This window comes from Zychaea mexicana (assembly GCF_025766255.1).
Source record: "Zychaea mexicana strain RSA 1403 chromosome Unknown BDB00scaffold_5, whole genome shotgun sequence".
NCBI classification, from domain to species: Eukaryota; Fungi; Mucoromycota; class Mucoromycetes; order Mucorales; family Lichtheimiaceae; genus Zychaea; species Zychaea mexicana.
The window spans coordinates 244,876-258,047 of NW_026516668.1; the positions used below are offsets into that span (position 1 = coordinate 244,876).

Consider the following 13,172-nt stretch of genomic DNA (forward strand, 5'->3'; position numbering starts at 1 on the left):
TATTTATATTTTATAGTAGATGCTAAGCTATCCCAAGTCTCATTATTGCGTTGTATAAGGCGCGGGCACGGGACGCGTCTTTCAGAATCTCATGGGTCCCGCGCAAATTTGAATGAGCTATGAAGTAATTTAACTGGATGCACTAACGTACTCGGAAATAAGATCCTCAAACAAAAAGAGGACCTGGTAGCAAAAAGCGCAAATCTGGATGCATCCATGTCATGCTAACAACTGTAAGCCAATAGCTTTTTATTTCAGCGTCGCGATAACTAACGTTGCAAAAGAGTATGACTACAGACTATATAGTACCTGAGATTGTAAAGGCGCCCAGCAGTGATGACAACAAAATTTAGTAAGTAGCATGAAGACAGCCATCGATTCAGTTTTAGTTTAGTAAGATGAGACAATGTTTAGTAAGAGACAGAACACTACTATCATCGAACAACGATGATTATAAGGAGAGTAATATGAAGTTTACAAACGCATCCAATCATTGGAAGTGACAGCGCTATGTTAATATCCCATAGACTGTAAGCTAGCTGCTATAACATATACACATAACTTATTTATTTATAATGTGGAAAAAGTAAAGATAATACATTTATATTTTAATACGGTTATATGTACAAGAAATCTGAAAATAAGATAGGAAGTGGTACGATTATACAGTAAGTGATACATGAGCTTAAATTTAGGCAGCGGCTTCGTTATCGCCCCAAGGTGGAATGATTCCAGGAATAAGATATTGCTGAATGCATGCCATAGCACCGATGAGACAGGCGAAGAAGATCGAGTGTAAAATTGTACGACGAAGTACGTGGCCTTCTTTACCGCGCATGCCAATGGTTGAAACACCGGTTGTCAAGGTTTGTGGCGAAATCATTTTGGAAGTAACGGCACCGCTGGTGTTGGTAGCAGCCATGAGAACGGTTGACAAGCCAATTTGTCGGGCAGCAACAACCTGAAGATTACCGAACAAGGAATTGGCAGAGGTATCACTACCGGTCAAGAAGCAGCCAACCCAACCGATCCATGCAGAAAGGAAGGGGAAAGCACGACCGACTTGGGCAAGAGTGAGACCAACGGTATATACAATGCCTATTTGTAAAAATTATAATCAGTAACAGTGATACAATCGGAAAGCAATGAGGGAGAAAGAACCGGGCTCTTTGGTTTAAGCTATCGAAGAGAGTACCTACCAGAATAGTTGTACAAGTAGGCGAAAGCCATAATAGCGGAGACCGTAATATCAGCATAGACTAACTGTTTACACGTATCTCTAAAGGCGTACCAAAAGATGATGGGCTTGCCGCCATACAGAAGGACAATGATATCAAACAAAATAGCTGAAACAAGGATACAAGTGCCAGTGGCCAAAGGCTGGAAATCCCAAATGGCATCATATGGCTTATCATAAAGCGTGAGCCAGACGCGACCGTGAAGGTTGGGGATTTGTACCATCTGTTCTCCGTACTTGGAGACTCCGGCAAAGGTCCAGATCACAACAAGCACAACAATAATAATCCAAGGGCTCCATGCGATGATAGTTTCGTACAAAGTAGGCTTGACAAGTTCGGCTGTAGTTGGTGGTTTGCTGAGCTCGCCTGTTTCTTCGTCAGGATCAACGTTGGGATCGCGATGGGGTTCTGCAACGTTTTCCACAAAGGCAGTTTGGGTCTTTGGTTGGGATTCTCCATTTTCTTGTTGCTGGCGAGAGCCATTGTCGCTAATTGAAGATCGGACGCTGTTGTTGCCGGCCGAGTTAACGATAACCGAAGACTTGTTGTCTTGCTGCTGTGCACTGCCACCAGTGGCGGGATTAGCGACCAAGAAGGCCCTGAATTCTTCGCGATAAGGAGGCTTCCAGAATTGTACAAAGATGACAATGGCAAAAAGGGAGACCAAGCCAGAAAGCAAATCAGGCAGTTCAGGACCAACGAAGTTGGCAAAGATACCTTGGACGACGGCAAACGAGACACCAGCTACCAATGCGAGTGGCCAGCACTCAATAACACCAGCACGGAAACCGCAGTAAAAAAACAGCGCATAGAGGGGCAGGAACAAACTGAATAAAGGAAGCTGACGACCCAACATAGCTGAGATGGCGCTTGCTTCGATATTCGTAAGACGGGCCAGCGTCGTGACAGGAATTCCGAGTGCACCAAAGGCGACTGGCGTAGTGTCGAACAGTAGCACAAATGTCAGCGCATCGAGGGGCTTGAAACTATAAAGACGACGCATCTTGTTAGTAATCTATCCTACTGATACATTTTAGCGTCGTATGACATACCCCAGAGATACCAGCAATGCAGAGCAGATAGCACCGGGAGTACCAAAGCCAGCAACACCTAAAATTATAACATTATATCATTAGTTGATGAGTGCTCACTGCTAACTAGGAAGAAAGGGGGAAAATACTGTGTAAAATTTGCTTGATTTTCTTACCTTCCAAGATAGCACAGAAACTGAAAGCGATAAGCACCAAAAAGACACGTCTGTCAGGCGGGGCATTGGTCAACATCCATCTTCGGAATATATCAAAAATCCCCGAATGCACAGCCGTATTATAGACGTTCCTAAAGTATAGTGCTACTTAGCATCCAAAAAACGGACGACACATATTTACTACATCTTGAAGAAGAGATTAATTACATTGCGTTAAAAACGATCCACATGATTGGCCAGTTAGCAAAGACAAGACCGTTGGCTATTGCTAAAAATGCTTGTTTAGCAGGCATATGCCATGCGAAAATCGCTATGAAAATACTATATCGAGAAAAATCCCAATTAGAGGGCCGTTGTAAGTGTGCAAAATTTGACAAGAACATGATGCATTTTCTCTTATTACCAAACGATGAGACCAGAAATGGCAGCAAAATGAGCAGGCATACGGAATGCACCAAGCAATAGCAAGAGCAGGATTAGAGGTATCACACCCACAAAGAAAGATCCTACAAGACTGCCGCCGATGGGCGCAAGCTCTTGGACAAAGTAATTTTCATAGGCTTCTGGTGGAGCGACTGGGATGTCCATTATGGTATATAGAGGCCAATGATTAAACGAGAAGATCAAGGAAAGAAAGAGAAATCGAATTCACTTTATATATGTTACCAGATCAAAGTTGAGTATGTCGGCCCCCAGAACTAGATCAGTGCACCACCGCCACCATTTCGCCCCGCTCTCCCTTGCTCTCTTACCCCACTTTCTTGGATATGTTATCAGTAGCTTTATTTTTTTAGACCGCGAAGGCTAATGGTTAACTGGATCATGTCTTTTAGGTTTCTCCCTCTTCTTCTTTTGGTTCCCAGACCAGTACAACCTGGTATGAGGAAGCGATTAAATGTGTGGGAATCCAAGTAGCGTTCCACAATATGGAGACTACAGAATGGGGCTCTTCCTCTCAGTGGGCGGTAGAAGCCAAAGTGTCTTCCAAAAGCAGTCAAGTTTTCACACGGATGTGTTGTACGGCTGACGCTTTTTTTTGGTATATTTGATGTCATGCCGTGCGGATATCGTTACGTGAGCAAGAAAGACGATGAAACGAACATCCATAGCTACCATTATCGCACACTAGAGATTCAGATGCTGCATTTCATGCTGTCATACTTACGGAATGATGGGAAAGATCAGATATTTTTATTCTTCCTTTCTTTCGTTCGCCATTTGAAAGAGTTTTCTGTTTGATCTACCTTTGACATGCTATATCAGTCAACATACTGTACAACAATTAGGCGGAGACGTCTGAGCACTACCCCGCAAAAAAGGATTGCATCGTTTGGTTCCAAAAGATAACAGAGTCTGCTTCTCGTTTCTTCAAACAACGAAATCGCTCTTCTTCTTCTATAACTTTGCGGAGGGATAGATATAAATAAATCAAACGTAGTTCAGCTTCTTACGACAATAGAAAAGAAAAATCATAGGCTGAAAAGCTATCTATAAAACGAGATCCTTACCACACTCAAATCAGGTCCGAAAATGCAGCTGTTTTTAAAGCCAACAAGTTCCCAAATGGGAACCTTTATGTCTAAAAGCCGTATATTTTCCTCCTTAAACAGTTTTAATAATGGCTACAGAAAGCAAGTCAGAAGACACAGTTGTTGTAGGGTCGCATTCCTCCGAAAATATACAAAGAGTAACAGGTACAGCCACTATAAAATACTTCGTTGCCGCCATCACATAAAAAAACAAATAAAGATAAGCCAGCATTTGTAAGTTGTGTGGGGTTGTATGTGAATGTGAGCCTGGGTGAATGATCTTTTCCGCAGCTTCCCACTAACATTAAATTCAGTCACCGACAATTTTGTGCTCACTAGAGACCTGATACGATGTAAAAGAGAATACACAGAATCAGTAGCCAGCCGATTAACATAACTGTACTCAAATTGACTTACGAAAAAACCTAAGCATAATTTCTAAATATAAACAAAACGTGGGCCAAAAAAAACTGGTTGGTTGAGACTTAGTAATCAATGTGCGACAATGTCCAGTCTTGTGTGTAAATGCACAGGCACCCACGTTTTAAACGCAACCATTATCACAAACCCTTAAGTCATAATGGTCAACTAAAGGGAACTTTTGTGCTGTACGTAATGCAACAGCCGCAATTTTACTGCATGTGATGGCTCTTCTTTGTAAGCGTTCAACCGGCATTACCTAAGCAAAGAATAAAATAAATGACCTTGGATCAGTCTGCGCATATAAAAATAAAGCCAAAGCCAAAAGATACCAATTGATCTCTGTTATTTTTTGCTACTGTGTATATATGTGCTTTCCTTTATGAATGCTATACTGTATACTTTCTCAGCTATCCGATGGCTAGGATATTTCGTCGTTACATGTCGAATTCTACTCGGTAAGTCACGGCCATTGAGAAAATGTATAATAGAGTACACTTTTTGTTTAAGGAGCTCATGCCATCAATACCGCTAATACCAAATACCCAAGTCAACACAATCATAGCAGCACCCCGCAGCGCTACTAGGAAGGGTGCGAGCCTTCATTCTGAACGGTAATAGTAATTGCCGCTGGGTCCTTACTGTTTGGCGATACACTTAATGAAGGAGGTGATCTTGATAGCAGCAATATCAGCACAACACCCAGCACCTACCGCTGTTAAACCGACTTACGAGCTAAAGCGCAAATAAATGAGCATTTATAGTACTACATACCCATAAGAAACGAGGGATAGATAGTTGACATGGCAGCACTACAGGGTAACCGTCGAGAAGCATAGCAATTGCCTCGTTCCTTTTAAACAAATTCTCATCAAGTTTTACAGTTACTATGATCTGCGGAGTTTGCGAGCTCGGTGCTGACACGGAATGTCGATTATCCGTAATGCCATAATAGTATGGCTTGTTCTCGTTGACGAAACCAAAACAACAGCTATGTCTGCTATATTCGCTATTGTCATGGATTATACTGCTGGCTCTCATAATATCAAGTCTCATCAACCATGTGCTTTAAACTTTTGTACTTGTGCTTGTACAATACAACAATCCGATTTCTGACATCTAGTTAACCAAACAAATATGGGTGCTCCTTATTAAAAATTTTGATATTATACTACATAGATTAGATGAAATATTACACGATATAGAAAGGATAAGTCGAAGGAAAAGGGTAAGATGCTATCGTTGGCGAAATGAAACGGATGAATATGGATGATATTACATATACAATGAACAGCAAGGTATTTGATATAGTTATTTAGCTTGTTCAGCATAAGTAATGCTGTTTTTATCAGCCGCAGCTTCGAGTTCAGCACTGCTGCCCTTATCCTTGTCAATAGCTGATGGTTGATCATCTTCCTCATCTACGTAGATGATCCATCTTGATCCAAACAGAGCATAACAGAATTCTATGACAAATCCGACGAGTGGAATAACAAAGGCAAGGTGAATGTTGCGGTTGTCCTTGGTAAGAGCCATTAAGGTTGGGAAAAGAGCACCTCCTGCAACACCCATGATCACTGTAGTACAAAAAAAATGTGAAGTTAATACAGCTGTTTGACAAGAAAAAGGATTTCAAATAACTTACAGATGGGTGCACCGTATTTGTAGTTACGACCAAGATCACGCGTTCCGAGGGCAAAGTTGGTAGGGAACATGATACTTTCAAAGAACAGGATTACCATCAAAGTGTATGTCGATTGCTGTGTATGAACAGTAACAGCACAAATGGTGGCAATGATGGCACAGACAGAGTAAGCTGCCAAAAGGTGATCGGCGCGGAACCAGCGCATCAATATAACACCCACGAATCGACCGATGGTAAAGCACATTTGGCCAAGAGCCAGCAACTGTGAGCCAAAGGAGTCGGTGTATCCACCGACAATGGTCGCATAGTAAATGTACATAGAAGCAATGGCAACCTGGTTGCCAGTGTAAATGAATTGCGTGATGGCTCCCAACCACAAATGCGGTGACTTCATGGATGCACGGCGCACAACTTCACCAGTTGCTTCGGATTCAGCTCGCATTTGAGCTTCTTCGTCGAATTCAGGGATACGGGCAAAGCAAAAGAGAATTGCAATGCAAAATACACCTATTTACCGAATTTGCACATTGTAAATGGTAATTAGTAATACGCTTAAATCAATAGAGCACACCCCATGTCTTTTACTGTTTTTTTGGTGGTAATACATCCAAAATGTTATACATACCACAACCGACACCGACATATGTCCATTTAACAGAGTCCAAGTTACCCGTTGCTTCTTCGTCACCTCCAAAGAAAGCATACGAAGCAATAATGGGAGAAATAGTTGTACCGATACCATTGAAACCTTGGGATAAGTTGATTCGGAGAGACGCCCAGCGTCGAGAACCGATGATTGTAATATAGGTATTGGCACCTGTTGTCGTTGTTGTATAGAAAAAAGGAAGAGAGCTTAAATAAGAAAACGTGCTTGTGGATCATACAACTGAGCTGCAGCGTATATTAAACTTATGCTTGCCCCTGGTTTACTTACAGTTCTCAAGCATAGCCAAACCTGAAGCGATCGTAAACAGAGAACCAACGAAGCCGCCATATGATTCATTGACTGCGGCCGGATAGAAGCATAGTGAACCAAGCACGTAGAGCAGCAAGCCCAGAATGATGGTTTTCTTGTATCCAATTCTCTTTAAGATAACACCGGCACTAAGGCAATACATCAAGAAAAAAAATAAGAATCATAATTGGTATGGTAGTGTGGTCTGCAGAGAGGGGAATATAAGCGTACATGGGACTGATCACAAAGTATGCACCAAAGTAAGCCACCTGCATGTACGTGGTCTCAGTTGTAGCTGGATAATAGTGACATAAACTGTGTAAGCTCAAATTTGATTTCATCATCCACTCCCCCTGTGTCTTTGTTTTTGCTTATGGCGCATAGACCACTTGACGCTAATGATACATACTGATTCCCAATACATTCTGAAAGTGCTTGTTTAACGTGTCTAGCAAACCGTAACTGAAGCCCCAAAGGAAGAAGAGGGTGGTGACCAATGCACCAGGGATGAAGTAGCTTTCTGTTTGTTCTTCATCCTCTACGGTTTTTGGAGGAACGATCTTCGCTAATATCCGATCCCAAAGGCCCATTGCTGCGCTGCTTGATGTATATTTGGCGTATCCAAAAACAAGAAGAAAAAAAAGAAGAGGGGGAGAAGAGAGGCACACAATCGGTGGTGTTTATGCACGTTTTGGACAGTCAAGTAAGCATTTATATATGAGAATTTATATTCTCCCGCTCACTCCTTGTTTTCCCACCTGTAGTTTGCGTACGAACGAAAGAGGGTTTAGAGCATATGACTCTGCGCGAGTTCATAAAAGGAAAGATCATGTTTTTTCTCTTGGGTTACCAGGCACTTGTCAACGAAATGATGTACACTTACACACACAATACAGAGCACAGTAGTAGCAACAAACCGTTGTACTGGTTCCCATTATCGGGGCGTTTCTATCGTTTCTCCTTGTAACCCATTTTTTTCCCTGTGTCTTTTATGGTGCTCTGGCTGCGGAGCTGTAGTCATTGGCATATTAAATCGATGCAGTATAGTGAGGGGCGGTTTTTATGCATAACACATGTAGCAATGTTATTTCGTAAATACTCAAAAGTGATCTGACTGGGATATTTATTGTTGCACCTTTTTTTTTTATCTTTTGACAACTTGAGAAAAACCAGTGAGTTCATCCGTAACATTCGGGAATTTTAAATGGGGAGATTTGCTCCGTTCGCTCCAGTGTGGGTAAAGTTGACAAGTGTTGTGTTTGTGATACTTGCATCGGTGTGAGAGTAAATTGCGCTTATGCTGTTTGCGTGGCATGAGAAAAATCAAGCCTTTACATAATTAGAGTTTGTGCACTATAGCATATACAAAGCACAAGGGTCTCCATGTTATTATCTTTAAGACTTTGTTCCTGATAAACCATCCCTTGCTGATTTCTTCCCTTGCTGACTTCTTCTCTCGAAGATCCATTCGCTACTTATGTGCTGTTGCCATTGCTGGCAGCCAACATCGCACAGAGAAACATAAAAGAAGTGTCATGCTACTAGTGTAATAGTACGGCGAATATGCATAGTAGCCTGGCGTCCACTTAACAGTATATAAGCTCGGGCAGTTTTTGGGGACCCGTGATTTGGGTCGAACTCCATCTTAATTACAAGACGCACCAGTATCGTTTTTAATCAAAGTTACGAGCCTAAAAACTCCATCGATATTACCTATTCATCCAACACTCTCTTGATCGGACGGTACCGGACTACTGTATATGAGAGTGTCCCAAACATTTCATCCAATGTTTACGATAATACAGAGAGTTTTTGTTTGCTTTGGATAACCCTCTTCAACACCAAAAGACTTGACCCACGTGATCGATCTTTTATTACCCCACAATCGAGCTGTGCAACCATCATCTTCATCGTCAGCCATACCTTCTATATCAAGCATACGTGTTACTTATTACTTCTTCACAAAAACCTTACACATTGTGGGGCTTGGTTGTATGTGGTTATTTTCTACTAATCTGTTGCTACCAGCCTCTCTTTATTATCTGAGCAGCAATACTACAAACCACTGTCATTATTGTTGCTGTTAATTGCTGTCTGTCCCAAATACAATATCAGCAATTACTTTTCTATAAGAGAAAACAAGTTTAGCATGTCGTTAGCATTTCTTGGCATTGGAAAGTATTTAACTATATGCTTACTAGATTGTATAGATTCATTCAAGATATATCGTTATGCTGTTGACCTAAACATGATGTGTTCAACTTGATTCGAATGGCTTGATGATCATTTTCAATAATTTCACAGATATTATAGCTACCGCAGTGATACACCTCCTGCTGCATGCAGGAGATGTGTCTGTCATTTTTCTCATGTTAAAGGGTCTAATATATGCGATACTTGAAACGTACACTTACTATACGTAATAACTGGTTCGATAGGCCCTGGTCTAAGAAAAATGAATCAACGGGTACACGGTGGTTTTTCAAAGTTAAGGGTTGCGCTGCTGTCATATTCAAATTTTGCTAATGTTAAATTTAAGTTATTACCTAATACATTCGCTGCCTGTGCGCTGATGAAACGCATTATCATATAACTTGCATATAAAAGCAACATGACGCTATGCATGTCATCCTGTACATACAGGAGGGAATACAAAGGTGTATACTGTATTTATTCGGATACGCAAACACAAACATCTTTTCTTTTTCTGTTTCACTCAAGATTTCACAAGACGAAAAAACACACACTCATGATGGCTCATGTGAGCTACTGAGATAATACATTCATGTGAGCATTATAAATAAACCGCTTATTGCGCGGCTCTCAGCCCTTGATTCGGACTGACGGATGACTTTGTAAAATTTCTACTCATTCGTATTTTTTTTGTGGAAAGTACAGTCTGGAATTTGATGATTGAGATATATCAACGCGTTCAATCCATATTACATGCTCTATGCAAAAATACTCCCATGGTGCAACAGAAATCTAGAATAGAAGAGGGTATGGCATGTGTGTGGTGCTGAAAAATGATCGACTGTCTCCTGGATTCCGAATTGCACCGCTGAAGTCGTACATGCAAGCACAAAAAATGTCGATCAAGTATATATTATTTGGGCGCCAACAACGCAACACTCTCTTTGTCGTAACGTAGCAAACAGAATTACCTCGCTTGTACAGTTTTAATACTGACATACAAGTAGAATAAGGAATGCGGTGCATGGCATGAATAGTCAATAGCCGGGCAAGCGATTTTATTGTAATAGATCCATTCCATTGTTGGTAATCAGGTAATCAGCAAAGCCCAACAGAGATTTCCGTTTTTAAAGCTGCGCATTACATTTTCCACCACCTCTGCCTTGTATCACCTTAGCAATACTTTGAAAAGTAAAGAAACTCACTCATGTCAAGACCGCTTCCATTATCACCACAAAGTCCAGAATTCAAAGGGATCTCGGCTTTGAATATCATTTACGAGGCTGGTAATGTGTTTCTCAACTACGTTTATGCAAGCATTGCGCAAGTTTTGCGAGCTCCTGCAATCATCTTTACGAAACGATGAATGACTTGGACATTTCAAACAACAATAAAAATAACTTGAGTTATTTCAATGAAAACAACATGTCATATAGGCCTCGATAAAGAAAGTCGACCCATTCTGGTGCTTTCAGCTTGTAACTTACCGAATCCTGATACCATCAACTATGACTTAATATTAGCGTAAGATAATTATTTATTACAACGCGATTGTATCGCATGAAATTCTCTTGGTATTGACTTTTAAAAAATATCAATTAGGTTTATCTTGGCAAGACTGTAGGTTTCGCAGCATGTGCTTTCTTTTTTACATGTTTGTGGACTGTATATACTGACATATCATCATGCCCATGAATCTATGCACTGTAGTGATGAATTTGTTGAGAATGATTATGTGCTTGTCTTTTTCTCTTCTCCGGCGCAGTACCGACCGCCATGGATGTGGCTTTTAAAAGCCTACCGTGCCTTGGATCGCAAGTAAGTATACTACTACTGAATGGACCGATCGGAGAGGAACGGGTCGTAAGAGGCTGGGAATATGTGTACGCGGACTGCCAACCAGAGAAAATATGCTTTAGGTACAAGAAGAATTTGAAGGCCCTGTATGTTTTACATCTGAATCGAACCTACCGCATCATTTTCGACCTTGCCAACAAAATCACCAGGTTAGTGGTAGACAGCAAGTCATATATTACTGCCTGTGGAGTTAAATAATGTATACGTTTCTTCAAGCCACACTTACTTATATATTATGTTAGTCCCAAGTTTGCCCGGAAACTACACTATTTGTCTACATTGCAAGAGATGTTCGGCACTGTCACTCTGTCCAGCAAGTTTATTCCCAAACAAGTGATCGATTTCGACACTAATTTGCCTCCAATGCAGCCTGCGAGTCGATGGGGCTCGAGCCAGCAGCTTCCAATCCCTACGGATCCCAGGAAAAGACCATTGCCGTCCCTTGCATTTGGTGTGACTTTGGAAAATTTGGCTCGTTTGGAGGATAGTGAGCAGCAGGCTGCTTATATTCCCAAACTTGTCAAGCAGATCGTCGAGCATTTAAAAGCAAATGGTAATAGTCATACGTATTTAGATGGATGAAGGGGAATAGTGATGATGAATCTTTGTCTTGGCAAAAAAAAAGAAAGCTAAAAATGTCTTTGTATATCATGGCTACTGCTGAAATCCGTCAAAAGGGTTGGAAAAGGAAGGGCTTTTCAGAAAATCGCCAGCAAGTGACGAACTGCACAGAGTCAAGGAAACATTTAATCGAGGTAACTATTAGTGCAAATCATTGCTACTCATTCAGCTTTATATACTGACAATGTTTTCGTTGCCGTATTTTAGGTGATACCGTGGATTTGACGCAGCATGATATCAATGTCTCCGCCTCATTGCTTAAAGTGTTCTTCAAGGAATTACCCGACCCTCTCATTTCTCCGCAACTCTGCACAGATACCGGCAAACTTCCAGGTACAGTTAGCACAGTGAGACATATGCGCCATTATTTATGCATGCATAACAATATGTAACAAGGAGGAAAGATAAGAAGAAAACTCAGAGCAAAACACTTACTATACGGCGGAAAGACTCTATTATAGATGTGGAAGGAATCTCGGATGGTGATATCCAGCGTGTCAGGGATATTTTGAAGAAGGCATACGATGGGAAATCCAAGGAATACAACTTGTTGCGATATCTCTTTGCTTTTTTGAATACGGTCGTTAGTAAAGCGGATAAGAATCGGATGACATCACATAATTTGGCTGTAGTCTTTACTCCCAACTTGATCCGGGATAGCACAACGCAACCTGCCAATGTCCCCATCCCTGCTACTCAACAGGAAGCGATGGCAAATGCTGCATTGTATATGAAGCAAATGAATGAAGGAATGGGTTTGGTGCAGCTGTTGATTTCGCATAATGAGCGGATCTTTGGATAATAATTCGTAAATTTGGCTTTCCACACTTTAACATTTTACACTGATCCATTTTTCGCCTTCATTTATATATACTCACCTCTTCTTTCTCAACCATGTTTATGAAATGCGTGTATACTATTAGTTTATATTATCTCTTTTTTCTTTCAAATATAAATATATCTGTATATCATCATCATCATTTGGATCACCTACTAAGGCTTATCAAGGAGGAAAGCAAAATGCAAGCTTGATATCTCTGTCGCGTACAGGGCAATGAGTGTTTTCTGATTTGTTAGTGTATTCCTATAAGCTTCATCAGCTTATTTACATTATTGTATAGTATAGACAGCTATTACGCTAGCCGAGAACCACGTATGTGTGAATAGCAATTTGAGCTAATGTGCAGGATGGTAGAGATCATTGAAAGCGGTGCTACTATGGCAGCACGCGTGTATGATGCCACAGTATTCGATACTTCAGGTAATACTTCTTTTGGCCGCTTTTCCATAACCGGCTCGTCATTAATAGGCTAATAATAACCTGTCCGTTGATGCAGAGCTCCGTTACGATTAGATCATAGTCGGATTTTGTTTGATTGTCTTCATGCCTCGCAGAAAGGTTCGACTGCCAACATAAGTTAATCTTTGCAATCAAATTGGGGGGAACGGTAGTAGCAGCCAGCTACAGTAACCTATGCTGTGATCAAAGCACAAGGCATCTTCATTT

At 41.1% G+C, this 13,172-nt stretch overlaps 3 protein-coding genes across 3 annotated transcripts; 1 reads left to right on the forward strand and 2 right to left on the reverse strand.

Moving 5' to 3' along the window:
- Window positions 1-579: 579 nt before the first annotated feature.
- BDB00DRAFT_799954 (lactate permease) lies at window positions 580-3,136 on the reverse strand. Its single transcript, XM_053121738.1, has 6 exons — window positions 2,849-3,136; window positions 2,653-2,766; window positions 2,446-2,576; window positions 2,291-2,348; window positions 1,200-2,224; window positions 580-1,098 (listed from the first exon to the last, which is right to left on the reverse strand). Exons 1-6 carry the CDS (start codon window positions 3,031-3,033, stop codon window positions 692-694), a joined length of 1,920 nt encoding a protein of 639 aa, XP_052984614.1. The 5' UTR covers window positions 3,034-3,136; the 3' UTR covers window positions 580-691.
- A 2,553-nt stretch (window positions 3,137-5,689) lies between these two features.
- On the reverse strand, window positions 5,690-7,778 carry BDB00DRAFT_968726 (major facilitator superfamily domain-containing protein). The gene is made up of 7 exons (XM_053129825.1): window positions 7,759-7,778; window positions 7,404-7,697; window positions 7,226-7,289; window positions 6,974-7,143; window positions 6,665-6,856; window positions 6,040-6,546; window positions 5,690-5,971 (listed from the first exon to the last, which is right to left on the reverse strand). The coding sequence occupies exons 2-7, from the start codon at window positions 7,582-7,584 to the stop codon at window positions 5,706-5,708; spliced, it is 1,380 nt and encodes a 459-aa protein (XP_052984615.1). The 5' UTR covers window positions 7,585-7,697; window positions 7,759-7,778; the 3' UTR covers window positions 5,690-5,705.
- Window positions 7,779-10,296: 2,518 nt separating this feature from the next.
- Window positions 10,297-12,876, forward strand: BDB00DRAFT_799982 (Rho GTPase activation protein). The gene is made up of 9 exons (XM_053121739.1): window positions 10,297-10,473; window positions 10,624-10,711; window positions 10,790-10,807; window positions 10,898-11,005; window positions 11,107-11,193; window positions 11,287-11,597; window positions 11,722-11,799; window positions 11,873-11,998; window positions 12,127-12,876. Exons 1-9 carry the CDS (start codon window positions 10,395-10,397, stop codon window positions 12,465-12,467), a joined length of 1,236 nt encoding a protein of 411 aa, XP_052984616.1. The 5' UTR covers window positions 10,297-10,394; the 3' UTR covers window positions 12,468-12,876.
- The last annotated feature ends 296 nt before the right edge of the window (window positions 12,877-13,172 follow it).

What these genes read in the sequence shown, in the direction of transcription:
- BDB00DRAFT_799982 (XM_053121739.1), top strand. Translation starts at nt 10,395, where the DNA reads ATGTCAAGACCGCTTCCATTATCACCACAAAGTCCAGAATTCAAAGGG. An exon ending in TACCGTGCCTTGGATCGCAA is followed by an intron (nt 11,006 to 11,106) that starts GTAAGTATACTA and finishes AATATGCTTTAG; the next exon opens with GTACAAGAAGAATTTGAAGG. An exon ending in CAAGGAAACATTTAATCGAG is followed by an intron (nt 11,800 to 11,872) that starts GTAACTATTAGT and finishes GCCGTATTTTAG; the next exon opens with GTGATACCGTGGATTTGACG.
- BDB00DRAFT_968726 (XM_053129825.1), bottom strand. Translation starts at nt 7,584, where the DNA reads ATGGGCCTTTGGGATCGGATATTAGCGAAGATCGTTCCTCCAAAAACC. An exon ending in TACTTTGTGATCAGTCCCAT is followed by an intron (nt 7,144 to 7,225) that starts GTACGCTTATAT and finishes GTATTGCCTTAG; the next exon opens with TGCCGGTGTTATCTTAAAGA. An exon ending in ATATGTCGGTGTCGGTTGTG is followed by an intron (nt 6,547 to 6,664) that starts GTATGTATAACA and finishes TTCGGTAAATAG; the next exon opens with GTGTATTTTGCATTGCAATT.
- BDB00DRAFT_799954 (XM_053121738.1), bottom strand. Translation starts at nt 3,033, where the DNA reads ATGGACATCCCAGTCGCTCCACCAGAAGCCTATGAAAATTACTTTGTC. An exon ending in GCATTGCTGGTATCTCTGGG is followed by an intron (nt 2,225 to 2,290) that starts GTATGTCATACG and finishes TCGTCTTTATAG; the next exon opens with TTTCAAGCCCCTCGATGCGC. An exon ending in CTACTTGTACAACTATTCTG is followed by an intron (nt 1,099 to 1,199) that starts GTAGGTACTCTC and finishes TTTTACAAATAG; the next exon opens with GCATTGTATATACCGTTGGT.